The sequence below is a fragment of the Pimephales promelas genome, chromosome 10, assembly GCF_988280905.1.
Source record: "Pimephales promelas chromosome 10, fPimPro1.hap1.1, whole genome shotgun sequence".
Taxonomy (NCBI): Eukaryota; Metazoa; Chordata; class Actinopteri; order Cypriniformes; family Leuciscidae; genus Pimephales; species Pimephales promelas.
The window spans coordinates 8000642-8023772 of NC_142778.1; the positions used below are offsets into that span (position 1 = coordinate 8000642).

At 39.3% G+C, this 23131-nt stretch overlaps 1 protein-coding gene across 1 annotated transcript; it reads right to left on the reverse strand.

Moving 5' to 3' along the window:
• Positions 1–6675: 6675 nt before the first annotated feature.
• LOC120473875 (sodium- and chloride-dependent GABA transporter 2-like) lies at positions 6676–22388 on the reverse strand. The gene is made up of 14 exons (XM_039663928.2): positions 22174–22388; positions 21944–22078; positions 20205–20345; positions 20026–20113; positions 19757–19889; positions 19378–19512; positions 16300–16403; positions 15993–16117; positions 15776–15888; positions 13359–13496; positions 9025–9127; positions 8825–8925; positions 8488–8658; positions 6676–6907 (listed from the first exon to the last, which is right to left on the reverse strand). Exons 1-14 carry the CDS (start codon positions 22310–22312, stop codon positions 6785–6787), a joined length of 1749 nt encoding a protein of 582 aa, XP_039519862.2. The 5' UTR covers positions 22313–22388; the 3' UTR covers positions 6676–6784.
• Positions 22389–23131: the final 743 nt, after the last annotated feature.

A 23131-nucleotide genomic window follows, 5' to 3' on the forward strand; every position in this document is an offset into this window, starting at 1 on the left:
AGGAAGTTTTCAGTTCGGTTCAAAATTGAAAATGCTGTGGAAACAAAGACACCTACATCTTGGATGCCCTTGAGGTAAGCTAAAACATATTAAAAAATTAATTTCAAAGTGAACTATCCCTTTAAGGACAATTATTTGGCTTCAATATCTCAAAAAGATTAATCTTTCCCGTAGCGTAAGCTTACGCAATACTCGTTTCCTCTTCTAGAGAGAACCGAGGTTACGGTAGGTAACCAATATGTTTTTAAAAATACTCCAAAAGAAATTGAGCACCAGATCATATTTTGATGCATGCAAATGTACTGGGTTTTGTGGAGAAATGTTTGTTCATCAAAGAAGTAAATATTTTAAGTGAACTAAGTAAAAGTAAATTTTTCAATAAAACATGTTTATCTTTATGTGCGCATATATAGACCCCCAAGTCCATGCTCTTCGAGGTCGAAAGAATTGTAGAGTTGAGCTCCAACCAATTCAGTTTAAGGATAAAATAACATGGCAGAGCACTAAAGACTTCTAAAACTGCACAATAAGTGGGTATACCAAGGGTATATGGAAAGATTGATTGTTAGACTTGTTGGAAACTCAGAAGCGAAGACCAGGAGACTCAGTTGTATCTTCAGCAGGATTCTTTATAGAGAACACAAGCTGTTTGGTAGCTGCAATCATCAAGTCTGAATTAAGGGAATCCTACATTGTAGTTTATTTACATTTCAAGGGGATTGCATAGTGAAACACCAACTGATTTGTGTAACTTAGTGAGGGCTTTCATTTATATCGTTTTTATGTGTGTAAATCTATCTAAACTTTTCCAGTATACACACCCAGGGAAAGCAAGACAACATCTACTGTAATCACATGGCAACATCTGACCCTGAAAAGATATTTTCAGATAAGATGACCTACCATCCATTTGTCCAGAAGTTAAAATTCAGATGTATGCATTGCAGACGATACGGTAATCTATGTCCATGCTAAATCTAAACAGCATACTGCATCTCTACTCTCAGGAGCTATGAAGAAAATTGCGGATTGGATGTCATACTCCTAAATTTAGCTATGGTTAGTGTGTTCTTCTCCATTAGAGGAACAAATTGCACTCCTCCTGAGATTAGTATTAAAGGACAAAAGGTACAAGATGTTCAGCAGGTTAAATATTGAGGTGTAATTATTGATAGCGGTCTAACCTTTAAAAAACACATTACAAAAATTTCAAAAATAGTAAAGTATAATCTGGTTCATTTCAGATTTATAAGAAATCAAATGAGTACAGATGCAGCAAAACTGTACATGTGTGCAATGGTATTTTCACATTTTTCTTATTGTAATACAACTTGGGCCCCGTCCACACTACTGCGTTTTCGTTTAAAAACGGAGACCTTTTGCTACGTTTGCACCTCCCGTCCACACTAAAACGGGAAAAACGAAGACCTAAAACGGAGAAGTTTAGAAACGCTGCAGCTGCGTTTTGCGTTTTGAAACTCCGGAGGGCGTTTTAGTGTGGACGAGACACAACGGAGGAGTTTACAAACGATGACGGAGAGGCTTACGCTCGGCTCTATGATTGGGTGTCATCAGTCATGACGTGTCCTTCCCTGATTCGCCAACCACTGTTTACACCGGCGCGCGCATGCCCAGTGTTGGTGAATGGTCACGTGATCTGCGTTTTCATTCGTTTTAATGTGGACGGAGATCAATTCTAATACGCAGATAAAACGCTGGTGTGGACGGAGATCGTATTCGCTTTAATTCTTCGTTTTTAAACGAAAACGCAGTAGTGTGGACGGGGCCTTGGTCTCAGACAAATGGTACATCAATGCAAGCACTTAAAGGGTTAGTTCACCCAAAAATGAAAATTAAGTCATTAATTACTCACCCCCATGCTGTACCAACCCCGTAAGACCTTCGTTCGTCTTCGGAACACAAATGAAGATATTTTTGATTAAATTTGAGAGCTGTATAACTACCACATTGGCTCCTAAAGGACTGCCTCTTGACGGCCCAGAAAGTCAATGAAGAAAATGTTTAAATATCCCAAGTGACTACCGTGGCTCAACTATATGTTTATCAAGCGACGCGAATACTTTTTGTGCGAAAAAACAAACAAAAATAACGAGTTTATTCGACTATTTCTTTTCTTCCTTGTAGGCCAGAACGAGACTTCCTTAGATTTCCACGACGCATGCACGAGATTTGCAATCTGCTCACACCAGCTTACACTACTTCAGATCGCAATTCTCACGCATGCGTCGTGGAAATCTAAGGAAGTCTCGTTCTGGCCTACAAGGAAGAAAAGAAATAGTCGAATAAACTCGTTATTTTTGTTTGTTTTTTCGCACAAAAAGTATTCGCGTCGCTTGATAAACATATAGTTGAGCCACGGTAGTCACTTGGGATATTTAAACATTTTCTTCATTGACTTTCTGGGCCGCCAAGAGGCAGTCCTTTAGGAGCCAATGTGGTAGTTATACAGCTCTCAAATTTAATCAAAAATATCTTCATTTGTGTTCCGAAGACGAACGAAGGTCTTACGGGGTTGGTACAGCATGGGGGTGAGTAATTAATGACTTAATTTTCATTTTTGGGTGAACTAACCCTTTAAGAGTCTTTATAAACAGGCATTGAAAGTCATGGATAAAAACCCTAATTCTCATCATTACTGTAATATTGTTAAAAAGCATAACTTGTTGACTTTTGAAATTTCCTTTTTATGTCTTATGTTGGGTTACTATATAAGATTGTTAATGACTTAGCACCAAAACCTCTTAAGGAATATGTAACAACAATAAGCAGACCAGGCTCAATGTTAACAAGAGCTTCCTCTATAGGGGACTGTTGTGTCATGTTCCGGTCTACGGCGTTTGGACAAAACTGTTTTTCAGTAAAGGCAGCTGGCATGTGGAATTCATTACCACTGAGTGTCAGGGAATGCAGTACATTAAATATTTTTAAAGACGTGGTTGAAGGATAATCAGGTTTGTAGTCATTGAGCTATGAGACATTGAATGGGGTCAGTATGCTTTTATTGAGTGTATGTTAAAATTCTTGTAATAACAGTTTGTTTATTTTGTATTTGTATTTTAGGTGGTTATTATTGTAATATTTTGTACGCTTTTGGCATACAAAAAGCGTAGCCCAGGGACTGCAGATGAGAATTAGCTTTTAGCTAAATCTGGTACAGTACATATATTGTACATTGTCCCTGTTAAATAAATAAATAAATATGAGATATTTTGCTAAACTTATCCTGTTTGAAGAATTGCGCAATAACTAATGAGGTTTCATGCACAGTAAGGTGAATTTAAAAATTTCTCATCCACACTGAAACGTCAGGAAACGCCTGAAAATGCTAGTGTGGACGGGAAGCATTTTTAAACAAAAACACCATTTTTCAAATGTATCCGAATGAATGTGGATGTAGTCTTAGAAATGATGGCTGGGGCAGAGAAGTGGTGTGTGGAAGTGGCTGTGTGTAAATGAAGTGCAGGTGTTCAATTCTCTCTATACCCTTTTCAGCTGTATAAACTAACTTCACAACTTTTACTTATTACACTCTGTGGTGAGCAGGACGGCCGAGGGACGTGAGAAAAAGTCGCGAGGCCGGTGTTGCGATTGCTAATGAGCAGCACCTGCGAAGCACACCGGTCTCGCATCTCTCACGAAGGAGCGGAGCCATAAAGGGGGAGCGACGGAGTGGATGATCGAGAGAGGAACAGGCCTGCTTTTGTTTGTGTTTTATATTTTATTTGGTAAGCCAGCAGTCGTCCGCGAGGGGCTGCTGGCCGGTATTTTATATTTTATTTTCGGTAGCCAGCAGTCGTCCGTGAGGGGCTGCTGGCAGGTATTTTATATTTTATTTTCGGTAGCCAGCAGTCGTCCGCGAGGGGCTGCTGGCCGGTATTTTATATTTTATTTTCGGTAGCCAGCAGTCGTCCGTGAGGGGCTGCTGGCAGGTATTTTGTTTGTTTATTTTGTTTAAATAAAGTTTTATTTTTCATTATTATCCGGTTCCTGCCTCCTTCTTCCCTGAACCTTGTTACATTGGTGCCGAAACCCGGGAAGAGGGAGGAACGCGCTGTCCGAGGGTCCTCGCCGCTGTGGGGAATCCGCGGTGCCATCGAGCATGGTGCGCGAGTCGCCGCCGCTCGCCGTGGGCCGGAGCCTGCTGCCGTCCGCCGCAGATGGGGAGGAGCAGGGAGCGGGGGACTCGCGGCCATGGACGCTCGAGGTGGGGCGCTGGGGTGAGTTGCCGGTGGGACGCCCGAGCTCGCCGCCGACCGCCTGGGAATGGAGGGGCGGCTGCCTTCCGGGAGGGAGAGGAGGAGTCACCGCCGCTCGCCGTGGGCCGGAGCCTGCTGCCATCCGCCAGTGAAGGGGAGGAGCAGGGAGCGGGGGACTCCTGCCGTCTGCCCAAGGCACCCGAGGAGCCGTCGCCGTCCACCGGGGGCGGGGGAGCGTCGAGGCGTTCACCGAGGGCCATCCAGCGTTGCCGCCGGGCACCGCGGAGGAGATCGCCCAGCTGGTGAGGGACAAGATGGCAGCGCGTTGTGGGAGCCGGACTATTTTTTTTTTTTTTTTTTCCTCTCTCCCCTCTCTCGTGTCCGTCGCTCCTCAGGCTTCCGTCTCCGTTTCCCTCGGCTCGTCGATCCATACCCCCCAGGGATCGCCGCCGCCGGGGGGGGAAGTAGGCACAGTCTCGGGTGTACCCCCCGGCCTGTGAGGGGTGATGGGGGTATGTGGTGAGCAGGACGGCCGAGGGACGTGAGAGAAAGTCGCGAGGCCGGTGTTGCGATTGCTAATGAGCAGCACCTGCGAAGCACACCGGTCTCACATCTCTCACGAAGGAGCGGAGCCATAAAGGGGGAGCGACGGAGTGGATGATCGAGAGAGGAACAGGCCTGCTTTTGTTTGTGTTTTATATTTTATTTGGTAAGCCAGCAGTCGTCCGCGAGGGGCTGCTGGCCGGTATTTTATATTTTATTTTCGGTAGCCAGCAGTCGTCCGTGAGGGGCTGCTGGCAGGTATTTTGTTTGTTTATTTTGTTTAAATAAAGTTTTATTTTTCATTATTATCCGGTTCCTGCCTCCTTCTTCCCTGAACCTTGTTACACACTCATATACAGAAGCAAGACTTTTTCTTTTAGTTGTCCTCTTTCATAGACAGCTATTTTCTTCTTGCTATGTAAATTTGTTTCGATTCTTAATATTGTCATACTTTTATTTAATAAGTGAATTGCGCTGCTACTCTTGCGAGAAATTAATTTAATTTTTGAATGAGTTTCACTCTTTCTCAGCATGTGATTGGCTGTTCGCTACTGATGTCACACCTAAGCTTCTAAACTCAGGATCAAAGCCTGAGTTGACAGAGAAAGTTTATGATCAGCATCATGGTACCAACAAAGCCTGGTTGGATTGGTTTTGTTTTGTCAACTCGAAACTAATCCTGCAACCCTGATTTTGTTCAGCTACCATCATGGTCAGACTGATCTCATGAAGTAGCGTGTGTATGACACGCTAATTCGTATTTCCATTTTTGGCGTGCTATCAAGACGCATAATCGCCTTTCAGCGTGTTTATGAACGCCGTTGACTTAACGTTATATAAATATATGACTTACCTCAACCCCGTCCCTAAACGTAACCGTCACTGGGGTTAATGGCATTTATGACTGTTCCCTTACCATCCTAGGTAAAAAAAAGATATGGCTTACCTCAACCCCATCCCTAACTTAACCGTCACTGGGGTTAATGGCATTTATGACTGGAGATTTGACTGCGTGTACAGACACACGGAATGACGCGGACGTTAATGGCGTAGACATATACGCATACACGCGGATATATAGCTATTTTGATAGCTCAAAATGCGTAGAGATAACACGCCACCTGACTCGAAAGTGGCGTATATGTTTACGCAAAAGTCATGATGTCATGTGAGTGAGCCTCAGGTTAAAATCATTATGACAAAGTAATTTGTTTCAATAAAACTATTTAAAATGTATATGTAAAATTTAAAGGCTTCAGGCTGGAAATACATTCTTTGAGCCAATGTTTCCCAGGGGGGTGAGCTATGCAAACTACATCATCTACATACACAAAGGTCCAAACTTGAATCAGCACCATTTATGTGCACATAATTCATTGTGTGTACCCTAACTGAAATATAATTGTAAGTATAGTTTATTAAAACTAATGTAATGTGTTTATAAAAGCTGTTAGTAATGTGTCTTATGATAAATACATGGGCATTTTTGTCTTATAGTCTTATTTTTTAATAGAGAAGCTTAAACACATTAGACATACACTGTTTTTAGCACTAAAGCTTTGATATGATATATGTCCCAAAACAATGAGAACTTGATGCCATTAAACTTGTACTGGATATTCATCAGAGATAATCTGCTTGAGCTGATTATCCATACCAAACTGGAAAATTATCTAAAATAAACTTTATCATGATCCAGAGGCATAATACCAAGAAATACAGAGTGAGCAAATCCCTTATGCAAGTTAACAGTACCTCTCAGTTTGTTAGTGTGAATTAAAGAATTGAAAGCAGAAATAGTTAGTCTCAAACTAAAAAGTTTGTCTGAAACAACCTGTTTTGTTTAGACATATCGTCTGACACTAACCTGTGTGTTGAGCAAAGCTGTACCCGTTTCTTGAGATGAAAAAAAAAAAAAAACTTTTTCCTTGTTTGGGCCTTGTTTCTTCAGGTTTTTATTCACTAGAATAGCAATGAAAAGACTCGAAAATACAATAAATTTCCTTTCAAAGTCCATTTTCATGTTACTCTGTGTTCGTCTTGATTAAGTCTTCCAACTCTGCAGTGAAAGCAGTTTCCTTCATTTCAGCTAGTTGTTTAGAGGTGAGAGGAAGCTCTGGATCAGAACTACACAGGTGACACCAACGCTGTCAAGACACACACATATACACTGTAAAAAAAATATTGATGGTTTAAAGGTGCCATCTAACATAATAAATCAAATCCTACTCCATATTCCATAACAGATGGGGGCAGTATACCTCCAGAAAATGACTTGTGCTCCTACCATCGCGCATATTATTAAAATCATGACATGATAGTAAAAGGTTGGAAGACCGCAGTTTCACGTGTAGCATTTGGAGATTTTTAGAGATTAGAGACTCAATGAACAACATCTCAACACTAAATGATGAACACCGCCTCATAGACGCCTGTCTCAAAAACAAGCTGGTGCATTTCGATGATATGGGAAAATAAAAGCTTAGGCAATTATTTGAAGTTTATGGTATTCGTTTTGTTCATATTACACTTTTATTGTTAGTGAATTAATTTGACAGACAGCATTCGCTGATGTTGATCAAGCTAGCGCCGTGAATTCACCGTGAGACACACGCAATTGACACTTAGCAAGCAGGTTAGTTAAGCTCAAAGAATAAATACCGTTTTGGCGCTTGTACATGTTACACTACAGATCCCTAGCGCACGTGAACCGATCGTCTCTACTAGCTAATGGAAAAAGGACATGAACTCTGTTGAAAGATGCAGTATGCTACAACTTACCAAAATGTATTCCTCATGCATAATGTCGACCAATCATTTTTTGAACTCTTCCCTGAACTGAAATGTAGTAATGGGCTGTATTTCCACACGACTGACATCAGGTTCAAGTACACACACAAGCCGGCGCGAGCGCGACTCACTCGTGTATGCAGTTTGGCTGGTGCTAACGTTGCCCGTCCGCATACCGCCTCCCATGGCCGGAACTGGTATTACGACACCTGCCGGGCCGGGGCTAGTAATTTAGCATGCTAATTCAGGTTAATATCTCGGCAGCACTATAACTTGTCAGTTTTTTAATGACATCATTGCACTTATTTCTTCTCATTCTTTTGATGCGTGTAGCTCATTTTTTGGATATTGTTGCCTCAATTATTACATATGGCACCTTTAACTTAAAAAAGTAAGTAACCGGCTTGCCTTAAAATTTTAAGTTCATTGAACTGGAAAAAGTGAGTTAATACAATGAAGGAGAAAGATTTAATCATCAGAAACTCAAAATTATATGTTATCTGAACTAAATAAATTATTAAAGTTGATTTGACAAAAGAAAAAATGTTGTGATTACTTTACTGTAAAGAAATATTGTTGGTTTAACTTAAAAAAGTAAGTAACCTGGGTTGCCTTAAAATGTTTAATTGATTGAACTGGAAAAAGTGAGTTAATACAATGAAGGAGATTAATTTAATCATCAGAAACTCAAAATAATAAGTTATTTCAACTAAATAAATTATTATAAAGTTGATTTGACAAAAGAAAATATGTTGTGATAACAAATCTTGAAAATATTTTGTATTTTTAATATATTGTGTAGGGAAACAGGTAGTACTAAAATTTAAAAGCAGATTCAATTGGTTAGTTTCAATAGATTAACATTGGTTAAATTGTTAGTTTTACCACAAAGTTTTACCATCCCTTTTATCAGGGATGAATATATTTTCATCCTCACCTGTTTCAGACTCCCTTCCCCAGCACACATTCGGCCCAGCGCCCATCCAGGCACCAGCAGAATGGAGGACAGGGCCAGTAACCAACCTAGTGCGTACGCCCAGTCCGGGTACACATACCAGCGGTTAAAATTCAGGGGCTGGTACTCCACCATAGAGCAGATGAAAGACACCTGAGAATGGACAGAGGAAAAAGAGAAATGGTGAAATAGGATGGAAAAGAAAAAGGATAGTAATAACTGAATTCAACTGAGGTGTTTATGGTCAGGAATCCACAACAAATTAATATCCGTTAAGACAAGACAAACCTAAACTTATGTATGAAATTCAGACACTCACCAGGGACACGAGAGGAGTCAGGTATTTCCAGCACAGCATAAATATGTAGTTAGGGCGAGACTTTGTCATGTCTTCAATAATGTCAAACATTCTCTCAGCCCCTGTGAATTGTAGAGGATTACTTTACTGGCTTTCTAACATTGTCATTGTATTCCGTTGACTTTATTATGTTAACACATTATTATGTTATTATGACTCACCAAATATCCAACCCATGGCCAAAGACTCAAACACAGACAGGAACAGAACACAGGCTCCATTACAGGCATAGTAGTCAAACAACTGGAATACATACATCCCCCCCTGCAGGCCACAATAAAACATTAAAGATAGGGCGAGATCAAGGTATTGTGGTTGTAAAAAAAAATAAAACATTTAAAACAAAAAAAATGTAAAGCTCTAGAAGTTTTTAAATCTAAAACTAAAACTTTTCAAAAAAATTGTGAAGTAACAGTAACATTTTTAATGTTCTCTTTTAAATCCCTCATAATGATGATGACCAAACACTACATCCTTAAAAGTGACCTATTATGTCCTTTTTTTTTACAAGATGTAATATAAGATCTCCTAAGATCTAGCCCAGACCTAAACCTTCCCATAACAGTGCCTGACGCTAAAGGGTGCCATGTACGTAGTATTTCGACGAAATGTCATATGGCGTCACCTTTATGACGCCAAAGGATGAGAATGTGTTGGAATATGAGCAAGAAGCACAACTAAATGTATGGGAAGCCAAAAGGTTAAAAAAGGATTGTATTTTTTTTTTTTCAAAATCTAAACGTTTTTTTATTTTATTTTATTTTATTTTTATTAGAAGCTAGTTTTCCCCCCATCTTTCAATTCAATCCAGATGATTTATTTTCAAATTTAAAAACTAAAAAAATGTATGAATAATAATAATTAAACAAACAATAAACAATAATATATTCCCTCTTTTTCTCATGTATTTTGGTGACATTTGACATTGTTAATACATTTTGTATACTGTTTACAAAGTTGTATATCATAAACCTAAATCTTTATAAATAATAACAAGACCCTCATATGAGGCATTAAGTTTGGACATGAACACGGTCAGATAAGGCAATTTGTATGGGCCAAATTCAACTGAATGTACTCAGACATAACAAAAACTATGAACAAGTGCAAAATTAATTAAATTCACACACTCTAAAAAATACACACTCAATTTTGGGTCATATATGGACAAACCCAGCTGTTGGGTTAAATTTAAAAATTGCATTTTTTAATCCAACAATTGGGTTTGTCCATATTTGACCCAAAATTGGATTAAACAACCCAGCATTTTTTAGAGTGCAGAAATATTACTGGAGTGTGAGAACAATTTTATTATCCTGCAGTGTAGCAAGACAATTAAATGTTGCGCCAATGCTTTTGGCCTTTTTTGCTTTCCAGACACAGAGGGGGAACACCCTGCTACACTGGCACTTGAGCTGAGCCTGCGAGCAACCCTAGAAGGAGATTGTCGCGGTTGTTGGGTGAGACGACTCAACGTTGTCGGAAAAAGTGAGTTTGTGATGTATAACAAACAAAGTAAAGAACGATCATCATCATCATCATCACCATCACCTTTTATGAAATTAATTAAAATCTTCATAAATCCAGGCTGAGTTTGCCACGTTTAGCCTAAATAATCAGACAGATAGCTTGCAGACAAGCAGCCTAGGCTACTATTTTTTTCGTAGGCATTAGGCAAACTAAGCTACTGTACATGTCTGCTGATAGTTAGTTTCTCACATTTCGTTTTAGCAAGAAGAATGATGGAAGTAATGCATCACATTAATTATTTGATTTAAAATGGTTAAATGTCTAAATCCTATCACATCACTATTTTGGATATTGTTTGAAGCCAAGATGCCCTCTGAAAAGAGACGGATTCGGGAGAGGCAGCAAATAGCAGCCAAACCTACAAAAAAGCCAACCAGCAGGTGAGACATTCAATGCACTGTGATAAAGATGACATGACACTGTGTAGGTGAATTGATTACTTAATAAGACTCATATTTAACCTACTAATGGCAATGTTTCAAAATTACTTTACATTTAAGATGAGGAGGAGCAGTCACAAGCCTCCAGTGAGGAAAATGTGGACCAGGAGGAGGCACATAGGGAAGGTTAGGCCTAAGTGATGACCACCAAATATGAGATGCGAGGACCATGCTAGAAAGTACAGGGTTAAAGAGCTGCATGCTAAATAATTGTAATCTAAAAAACATAGGCTATTTTAAAGGTCATTTCAAAGATCTTGCCTGAGCAGAACATAAATACCACTAGTGGACATTAAAATAATAATGATAATGGCAATAACAATAATATGTAATTGGACAGATGATGAGCTGTATTCAGAGAGCCTGAGCTAATCCCAGATGAGATCAGGACAGACTGGAAAAATAGGGAAATGATAGATGAACAAGAGGATGAGATGAGGGAGACAAGAGCATCAGCAAGGAAAGATGTTGAGATGACGAGTCAACAGATTTAGATTTTTGCTGAAGTTGGCTAATCCCACAGATCCAGCTCATGTAGAAAGCAGCAATCTTAAGTATGATCAGACCTTCATCACATTTTCTAATTCAGTCGGGCCTTGCCATCCTTTGGCAAAGTTCCCTAAAAATGTAGATGGGAGCTCTTTTCAAGCCCATTGGTATAACGATGACCCCTGGCTGGAATATTCTCCACTGAGTGATGCTATGCATTGCTTTAGCTGCAAGAATTTTTTTGAATGAGGAAAGATTTCAGAGCAGGACAGGATAGAAGTCTGTCGGGATAAAATTGTGGAGGCAGGAGGCAGTGTCCTTTGCTGTGCGATGTGTCCACAACATGACTATAACGCCTTGGCCAAATATGTGATGTGGCATCAACAACGGGAGAGAAACCGGAGAATGTAATGATGAAGCTACTTGAGCAAAACAACTTCAACATTCAATATGTCTGTGGACAGGGATATGATGGAGCTGCCAATATGAGTGGACACTACAATGGGCTCCATTCCAGGATTCAGAGACAAAATAAGAGAGCATTATATGTGCACTGCCATGCACATTGTTTAAATCTCGTTTTAGTTGAGAGTGCACAACAAGCACTCTGAGAGGCTGTACACATTCATTGACAACTCTACAAAAGCACCATGCAGCATTTGTGGAAACTCAAAAAGCCATGAATCCAGACCAACATGTCCTTGAACTACAGAGGCTTTCAGACACCTGGTGTGATGCTTTAAAGACAATTAGGAAGGTCCTCCCTGCTGCCCTACAGTACTTGAGAAATCTGAGAGAGTGTGATTTTGAATTTTTGCTGTGTCTTGAAATAGCAACGCCAGTGTTCATGGAGACATCAGTTGCCTCAAAAGTACTCCAGACAAAGAAAAGTCCCTGCTAGCCTGAAAAAAACTTCCAAATCAGCAAGAGAAGATGATGAAGTCTTGACCTCGGAGGAATATTACAGGGGAAGGACATACTATACCTTTCTGGACAGACTGAGACAGGAGCTTGAGAGAAGATTTTACAGGAAAGGGAAGACTCGGGACATTGTGATGTCACTACAGAGACTCAGTGGAAGCAGTGGAAGGATATTGGCCAATGTGTTGATACAGCACATTCACTATGTGAGTTTTATAGACTTCAGGGGGAAGAGACCAACCTTCAAACAGAGCTGAGAGTCTTCCATGCATCTTACAAGTGTCCCAAGAGGTCTATGCTTGAAGCATTCAAGGAAAACAATGCTAACGTCATATTCCAACACTATTCAAACTATATGCCACTCTACTCGTGTCCACTGTAACGGTAGAACATTCCTTTTCAAAGTTGAAGCTGGTCAAATCAATGCTCAGAAAAAAGTGTGGTCAAGAGCGACTGTCTGACCTCCTCCTGCTGGCGATAAACAAGGACATAGGAATCGACAAGAAAGTTCTGACGATTTTTGTTGAAATGGCCCCTAATAGACGGCTTCTCCTTTGAAGCTTTGCATGTTTAGTATGCAAATTTGGAGCAACCTATCTGTGAGTTGATAGGATATTGATAGGGATATTGATGTAGGGATTTTCATGACTCAAGTTATGTTTTTCTGTGTTGTTATTAGTAGTAGTTAAGGCGATTGAATGATGTATTTCAGTTTTTTACTTTGTGTATATATTTTAATAAAGACCCTGTTATTCACAGTCCTTCACATAGCCTGAGTTTTTTGTTGTTTTTTTCAGAGCAACTGCCTCTCAAAATTCCTGTGCACATCCCTGGGAAGTTATTATTACTGACTTAAAAAAAAAAAAATAATAATAAAAAAATTCTTCCTATAACTACCTCGAGCGAAAGCCCCCAGTGACTTCATGTGAAAAAGTGTTCAACAGAAGCGAAAGAAGAAAGAGAGGAATACAGGTTGCAGCTTGAGGGTGAGTATATGATTACCTAATTTTCATTTTTGGGTGATCTATCACTTTAACATTAGGTCATTATAGGTAGTAAAAAGGTCATTTTAGTTTAATTTTATTCTCTCGCACACACAAACAAACTCTCCTTACCTCTGTAACCATGATGAGCTGACCAAAGAAGCAAGTGAGACAGAAGACTAGGAGTAAAATTTCTCGTCGTCCTGCTTTGCGCAGCACCACAGGGAACAGGTCTATCACTGATGTCATGACAGCTTCCATTGAAGCAAACTTCAAAAGGAAAGTCATATAAGTTTGGTATGATCAGGGTGAGGAAATGATGACACTATTTTCATTGTTGGACTATCCTCCCTGTAACACACTTGAAACTGTTTTTCCTAAGCCAATAGACCCCAATTTTGCAGATGCTGTCTTTACTCTTCACAAGTCTGAAAATGACTAAATAAGATGTATGCAGTTCATGAACTCCAACATTTACCTTGTGTTTTTCCATGTCAATATTTTTAATCTATGGTGTGCACATATTTGCACTTACCTACATTAATTTACTTCATCATATTACATCGCAAGTTTTTCAATAAAAAAACTCACTAAAAGTTCACTTTCAGGGTCAGTGACATTGTGCATGCATTTGTGTCTTTTTTTTAAACATATTTTTGTATACACACTGTAAAAAAAATATTTTCGCGATTTGTAATCACAACATTTTTTCTTTTGTCAAATCAACTTAAATAATAAATATAGTTCAGATGACATAATATTTTGAGTTTCTGATGTTTAAATCAATCTCCTTCATTGTAGTAACTCAATTTTTCCATTTCAATGAACTTAAAATTTTAAGCAAGCCAGGTTATTTAATTTTTTAAGTTAAACCAACAATATTTTTTTTACAGTGCAGAGAGACAAGTAAAATTTTTGTCTGGGTTAATTGACAGCATGCCACAGATATGGTGTATCTAGGCTAAAAATACACTGGGTTTAAAAATCCAAGCCAAATAATCTTTATTGACTTTCTCCTCTCAAGAAGAAAGCCAACAGGAGCGGACATAAAATTAACGAAAAGCGGAAATAGTGCATTTATATATACATGTCGAGAATTTATGAAAGAACACTGTCAGCCCCCTTTTACTAGAGCTGACGTGCATCCTCCACTCCAAAACAAAACACATAAATCGCATGTATCTTCACTCATAATGTGGCGAGGGCAGGGACAAAAACTACAAAAATGCTATTTGCTCGCCATTATACTCCTGTCTAAATATATAATATGCTTGGGGACAAACAACAATAAATAGACAAAGACAATTGTACACAGAGCGCTTGCTGAAGGCACAGAAGCTGACAATGTTTGGTCTGGGTGTGTTTTATAGCTTCCTGCCATGAAGCCACCCACCTATATGCCATAGGACTGATTTCACAAGTGCTTCAAAATGCAATAACGCAGAGCATCAATCTCGACACAGTGTGAGTAAAATATTTAATAAATATTAAATGTAATTATTGTGGCGAGGGTGGCGTGGTTTCGCGAAGTCTGTAGCAGGACAGAAAGGAGGGAGCCGCTCTGTGAGTAAGTAAGCCATGCGGGTTACCAACCCCGGGCCACACCACCAGGGGCGATTCTAGGATTTTCCTTTTAGGGGGGCTTAGCCCCCAATGAGGGTATGATTAAAAAAATTAAATAAAAAAAAAAAAAAACAAGGTAAAAGTTTAATTTACAGTCTAATGCTCACTTTCATTACCATGCAATTGCAGGGTTTTATAATCACTGTAGTCCAGGATTTGAGCTGTGGCAGTTAGGGGGCTTCGGGGTTTCCCCGAGAAAATTTTGAATTCTCTGAACTACAGTATTATGTCCATTTTAAGATGTTTTGAAGGCTTTTTTTTTTTCTTTTTTTTCATAATAAAACCATGTCAGTGGGCAGCTGATTTTCTCTCCTCATCACCATCACACTCTTTTTCTCTTTGTTTTTCTCTTGCCCTGTCTCTTGCCCTCCTAAAGTTGAGTTTTGACTGATAATTAGGCTTTTCATTTTTGTATGCGCCACATGCGCATTCACCGTAGCCTCGGCTACAGCAACATTCATAGAACACTCTTCCCGCTAAATCAGCTCACAATTCACTTAGATGAACACTCTCTCCATTGTACCAGCTCTCAGTTCACACGTTAAGTACGAGTCCAGAGTCTCTCACTCTCCTGCTCTCTCCTTTCCGCCGGCTTATATGCGGTCTCTCCATGCCAATTACTGCAATCTGACACAGGTGTTCATCATCTGCACTTAACCTACCTAATCACCCCACGGCTCCCTCTTCTCTCGCTACAGACTTCACAAAACCACGCCCCCCTCACCACAATTATATTCTTAATTACACGTAAACCAATTAATTACCCTAATGCAGTATAGTGCTCGCTCCATTTATATTTCAAATGTATTTTTTTTGATAAATCAATTTATTGTTATTCTTTCAATAGTTCAAACAAACATTTGCAGTTATTTGTAGTTTTTAGTTCAAGGTATTGCAACTTATGTGTATGTGTTAGTTAAGCTCACCTGTGTATCTATCCCCAGCAAAATAATCATGATGAAGAAACAAACAGCCCACAACTGAGGGAAAGGCATCATGGATACTGCCTGTGGATAAGCTATGAATGCTAGTCCTGGACCTGACATAAAGAGATGTTCTTAGTAATTACTTTAAACAGTATTGGTTGGCAACATTTCAATTGTCTTATTATACCTCCTGTGTTTTCATGAAACACTGCATTACCTGATTCTGCCACCTCTTCTATGGGGACGCCTTGCTCTTGGGACATGAATCCCAAAACAGAGAACACTGCAAAGCCAGCCACCAAACTGGTGCTGCTGTTCAGAAGTGAAAGCCACAAGCAGTCCCTGATAAATGTAGATAACACATATCGTCTACCATTTGTTGACTGAGCATCATAACATCATAACATTTCAAAAACATCTCGCTCATAGTGTACAACATAACAAATAGTTAATTCTTCAATTGTTAATTTATTCATTTGCTCATTCTTTGGTACTGTCATTTTATTGAAAGCCTTAATACTAACCTGTAGCAGTTGTTGTTATATTTATTGTAGCTGCCAAAAACAGTGAGAGTGCCAACAGACACACTGTATGAAAATAAGATCTGAGCTCCGGCTTCCAGCCAAACCTACACACACAGAGCACATCAATTTCAATATAATAATTTTATTTTAAAAATAGATTAGATTAGACCAGTAAGAAACAAACATAATATGTTTATGTGTGTTTTTAGTAATTTTAAATTAAGTGTCTTTAACTTCCATAAACTTCGATAAAATAATTCTTAGGTACAATTTATTTATGAACTTATTGTGTTCATGTTGTATTGTAAACTATTGTATATACTATGTTTCGGATGCAAATACTATGTACTTATTATAGTAATTATTATTATAATTAACTGGATTCTAACTATGTACCCCTTCACCTACCCTAAACCTCATTTAGTTACCATATTACCAGTACTTTCTGATACTGTAAAATACACATACTGTAAAATAAAAGTGTAACCTAAAACCCCTTTCTGCCATTGAGGTTGGATACTTGTGAGGTTTGTTTCTCTGGGTAATGTCTGGACTCTTATGTTGTTCTGTTAATGTTTCCTGTTCCTGGTGCCATTTTTGTAGTTTTTGTAGTCCCAATTGATTAGTCCAAAGTGTTTCCAGGTGTGTTTAGTAAGCGTGTTACCCCTTGTGTATATAGAGCTCTTGTGTTTCGCTTGTTCTTGGTCAGTTGTTCAATGTATGTAGATGGTCAAGTCAAGTCAAGTCACCTTTTTTATAAATGTCTTTTTACAATACAGAACATGAAAACAATGAAAACACATGAAAATAATACAACACAGATCAATAATATTGTTGAATATTAAATTTCCCCAACTAAGCAAGCCAAAATCCAAGGCAACAGTGGTAAGCAACCAAAGCTCCATCAGGTGTTAGAATGGAGAAAAAAACCTTGGGAGAAACCAGGCTCAGTCGGGGGCCAGTTCTCCTCTGGCCACGATGGAACAGTGTGTGATTCGGGTAGCATTACAAGACAAATTGGATCGAAACATTGAGAGTATTTGTCCATTTCCATCTGTTTGGAAGTCGAAGTAATCGCGCCGGTATGGAGACGAGTTGTTGAGGATCAGTGCCGATGGCTGTCGTGTCGATGAGGCCGGCACTTAATGATGAGTTGGGATGAGGGTCCCATAGAGACTCCCTCGGGATAAACAGAGATACTAATATTAGCGGTCTCATGTCCCTTTTCCCTGCATTCCTTGTTTTCCGGCTCTTGTTGTGCTATTATGTTTAATAAACAACCATTGCATTTAGTTCCATGTCTCTGCCTGCTATCTCATTTGCTCCTTCGAGTTACAGAATGACTGACCAAAAAATGGATCTAGCAGGGGTCCGTCTCATCTTCCTTTGCAGGGCGAGTGCTCCCTCAATGCCCACACCCATAAGTTGTTTTGCCAAAATTAAAGTCATCAACTAAGATTATCAACATTATTGTGTTTGTTCCAATGTAGGCTTCATTCAAACTATCTTATAGGCATATAGGCTACTGTCACGAATTGTAGGCAGGAAGCACGAGGAGACGAGGAATAACTACTAACAGGCTCAAGTGGAACTGGATGATTGGGGATGATTCTCAGTGCCGGAAGTCCATGAGGAGGTTACCAGAACCAGTTTTCTGCCCGAAACCGTTCTGTTGCTTCTTCCTCGCTCCCTATTCTCAATGGCGTAGTAGCTAAGGGTTATGTGGAGATCCCACCGGTGGAGAGGTATGTGGCGATGCAGCTGTGTCCCAAGGCTGCAACATCCTGGTGGGGAAATCCGTGTCTCCCCTCTCGGGTGTGAAAGTTCTCGTCAGCTCTCGCAGACAAGGCTTACGCAGCCTGTGGAGAAGCTGCTTCTGCCCTGCATGCCATGGCGCCCCTGCAGGTCTACCAGGCCAAGGCGCTCAAGGAATTGCATGAGGGTAGTTCCGACCCAGGGGTTATACAGAAACTGCAGGAACTGCATGCAGCGACAGACCTCGGTCTCCGGCTACTCAAAACATCAAAGAAAAAAGAGGCGTCCTTTCCTTATAGTGATGTTCCGGGTGGCAGGTAACAGGTAAACAACAAAAACTATAACCTGATTTCAAATGCAATTTTTTTTTAACATAGAATACCATCCACCTGTTTGTCTACAACATCAATTTTGTATAATTTCACTAGGTTATTTTTAAAACAAAACCCAACCCTTGCATGCTTTAACACATTTTGTTCTATTATAACCAAACCATGCATTACCTTCCAAATCAATTCCTTTATCGTCGAAAATAAATGGGTCTCTGCGACCGTGTATTGATTAACATTAAATTAATCGAAACTTGAATTTTTAGTTGTTGTTTTTTTTTAAATAACCATGCATAAACATTATTCTCTTAAAAATAAAAACATGTGCATACATGTTGCTCACATATTATGGTAGCCCTGTTTGTTCTAAATAGAGTGTAACTACACCTTTGCCATTAAAGGGTAACTAAAGCCTAAACCAACTTTTTTTAGTTAATGATCTGTAAGAATGTGGCTTTTTATTGCTGATCATTGATTCCAGTAACTTTGTTGACATTTGTGTATAAAGTGTTTTATTTCTACAATATATGGTGTAAAAACGTCTTAGTGCTGCCCTCTTCAGGTTGAACGGTGGCTAAAGCAGTTGAATTTTCCTATTGGATGTTTTCGGTTCTGTGACGTACACAGGTTTCAGCTCACCACGCCCTTGGTACGAGCTACCACGCCCTCGGCAGTTTAAAAATCATCTTGTTTCGTCAAAACCACTACGAGTAAAGAGTTGGAATTACGAGTATTGAAAATGATCAGGATAGAGTATTATAGCATCTATTTAGCATAGCATTTATATAGTAGTTATTTAGATTATTTTTGTAGCCTAGTTAGTTCATAGCATAGTACAGTTAGGATAGCTTCAAGTTAGCATAGATTTATCTGTGTTTAGTACAGTGATCAGGATGGTAACGGAATAGACGTGGACATGCACCACACAGCTCGTGCTGAAATAATATTACTCTGATTAGGTCACAGTGAGGTAGAGGGAAGATGGTTTAATTACCTGTGGGTCAGCGAGACGGGCCGGTTCAGGGTACAGGTAAAACACAACCCCCTGCAAAGCTCCAGGAAGAGTCAACCCACGAATCAGCAACACCAGTAGCATCACATAAGGAAATGTGGCTGTGAAATACACCACCTACAGCACAGCCACAATACAAGAAAGGGACATGTAAATTTGATGCCAAAAAGGAAACAATTGATAAAACCAATGAAGTTTGTTGTCCTTCTGCTACACAGCTGACACATATTTGTTCCCTCCTGCACACCTACTATACACTTGAAAGGAAACCAATGTGAGCAATATGACAAAATGCTAATTAACAATAACCATATTGACTTTATGGAAAGTAATCGATAAATAAAGTGAAAATCTTGCACACCTTGCCTGTAGATTTGACTCCTTTCCAGATACAGAAATAACATACGATCCACATTGCAATGAGACACAGAAGAATCTCCCAGTTGATCTTACCAATCTCCTCAATACCCCCAGAGAGAGCCAGCACTCTGTGTCTATAAAGAGATAGACACAAACATTTTACTTTGGTTTTATTTAACAAATGAATAGTTAAACGTGTATTTGCTTAATTACTAAGACTTTTGCTAAAGCAGAATGTTCACACAAAACTCAATATCACAATTCATTTACTCCCAGAACTCAGTAGCTGCAGGTGTTGAATTAATTAGAGATGTCCGGTTGATGGTCAAATTCTTTGCAGCAAGATTTACACAGCCATCTAAGACAGAGAAAAACAATATATTCAGCAGATGGTACTTATTGTTTATAGCTTTGAGGTTGCTTTTATTTTATTTTTTTAAGATTATCACCTGTGTTCCAGGTGTTATCACAGGTGGCCCAAGGCAGTTGGGCACTAAAAGAGGAGAAGAGGTAGAAAAGCGCCCAGGCCAAAATGACGATGTAATACATGCAGCTGTACAGAAGAATCAGTTGTCCTGCGTAACCAATACCTGACAAAAGCAAACAGAAACACTGACTAAAAGAGACTCAAAAAGAGATAATTAATGAGAGAATTAAAGGATGATTTACCAAGATTTACCATCTGTTGCTTTTACACTATACGCACTTTGAGTTTTGGTTCTTCCTACTGATTATTTATTAAACCAGACGGTTTCTTATGAAGTCTTTTTCTACTGGATCATATTATGTTCATATTCTTCACTTAAAGCTGCAGTCGTTTTTCCTCTTTGTCGCCATCTCTGTTCGAAATCTGGAATTGCTGTTATTTGCGGAATTATCAGACTGATCTCATGAAGTAGAATGTGTATGACACGCCAATTGGTATTTCCATTTTTGGCGTGCTATCAAGACGCATAATCGCTTTACAGCGTGTTTATGAACGCCGTTGACTTAACGTTATTACTGTATATATAAATATATGACTTACCTCAACCCCATCCCTAAAACTAATCGTCACTGGGGTTAATGGCATTTATGACTGTTCCCTTACCATCCTAGGAAAAAAAAAGATCGCTCCCCAGATGTAGATCTACATTTTGCTTCGTTTCGCGCGGACATTTGACGGCGTGTACAGACACGCGGAATCACTCGGATGTTAATGGCGTAGACATACACGCGGATACACGCGGATAGCTCAAAATGCGTAGAGATAACACGCCACTTGACTCGAAAGTGGCGTGTATGTTTACGCAACAGTCATGATGTCATGTTGGAATTATCAACTTTACCTGAGTTGGACCTTGACACGGCACAGCGCAGTTTTGAGGAGAATGTGCAGCTGTCAATCACCGCGCGGTGTGGATTGTGTCATTAAGAATCACAGATTCTACTTTTTGGAAGTATAACCAACATACGAATTTTGACCCTAAAATGTCATCTCATGTGAACAAGTAACATTCACTTTTGTTTTTCTGACCAACTAAGGGACAAAAAATCATTGCAGTAAATTGCACTGATTAAATCTAACGATTATCATATCACATCAAACGATAAGCAAATAAATAAATCTGAAAGCAAATTATAGGCTACTTTGTTCTCAAATTGTTCATGTTAACAACATCAGCTTTGCATGACTACATTTAAAGCCCTTTGGATATTATCCATGTTTTCGCATGCAGTCTCTTTTTTCTTCTCAACTCTCAGTCCAAAGTCTTTTGCATTTTACAACGGGTGAATCTCTAGTTGTCACTAGTGCTTGTCGTTTGAAACTTTCTGGACCAGCCATCAAATTAACACATTTAATTATATCAAGTGCTGTGAGAAAAGTCTATAAATCTCCACCTCCAGCATCCTCACACACAATATACCCTACTAGCCGGGACATCTTCTTTATGTGTAACCTACAGATGTGACGTAATGACGGATAATTTTTAACCCAAAAAAAGAAATCTGTTGATTTAATGAAATAAATGGTTTCGGTTACACTTTATTAAGGTGTCTATTAAATGTATAAAAATTGTGTTATTATACAATTAAGTCTGAGTAATATTAATTATACAAAAAAAAGGGGAAAAAAAGATTAACACATTTTAATAAAAAAATGTGTTTAAATATTTTATAAAGAGATGTTTTGTTTCCACACTCTCACCCTCAGCCAGTGGACAGAGGCGATGCCAACATGTAATGCCCCCTTCCCGTGTGTACTGTCCCATTGCGGTCTCTAGCAGGAACAGAGGCACCCCACAGGTAATCACAAACACCAGGTAGGGTATCAGGAACGCCCCTGGGAGCACACCAGTACAAAAAAAAAACATTATTTAAAAAGCTGAAAGAAGCACATGAGTGTATTATGTATTTAGATCGCTGCTGGTTTCATACCTCCTCCATACTTGTAGCAGAGATAAGGAAACCTCCACACATTACCCAGTCCAATCACATTCCCTGCCACAGCCAGAAGAAACTCTGCTTTACTGCCCCAGTATCCTCTCTCCTCTATTTGTCCTTCTATTCTGTCCATTGCACACAGTTTTCACACGTTTACATGAAGGTCCAGGCTACCCTAATTCTCCAGTGGTGATTGATGTACTGAATTCTGGTTAGTTAAAAGTTTATACAAATGCGTCAAGCTATCTATTGACGGATCCTCCCCAGCTGAACTGCCAACCACAGTTACATTCTTTTAGAAACAAAGACAGAAAAGTTAGATCAGTATGATAAAAATATTTATTTTTATGTAATGGGTAGGTTAAAATTAGTAAAATAATGTGACTAAGTGAAATGATGCAAAGTGGCTAGTTTTAAACACATGGTTTGATAAATCCATATATAAAACATGCAGCCTTCAGTCTAGGAAGACATTCATGCAGCCAACTAGTGCTTCCATTTAACGTTTAACCAAGGAATAACAATAGATTACTGTTTGTAACACTGTTTCTTTGAAAGATCGAGTGGAGAGATCCAACTATGGAAACGGCATCCATACTTCATTTCTGCAGAAGCATCTAATTGCACCAAGTCGGGCTTGACAGACAGGAGCGCATGTCAAATCAAAGGTAGGAAACATGCCTGAATGCATAAAAGACCTGCATGTACTTCCCTCAGTAAGCATATTCCGTTCTCGTGCAGCAAGTGGGGCAAGCACAGTGGATCTCTCCAATTGATACATCCAGTGCTTGAAGTGGGGGGAAAAAACGTGCCGGTACTCAAGTCAAGTCAAGTCACATTTATTTATATAGCGCTTTTCACAATACAGATTGTATCAAAGCAGCTTCACAGTGATAACATGAAAGTAGTACAACACAGATCAATAATACTGCTAAACACTAAATAACCCCAA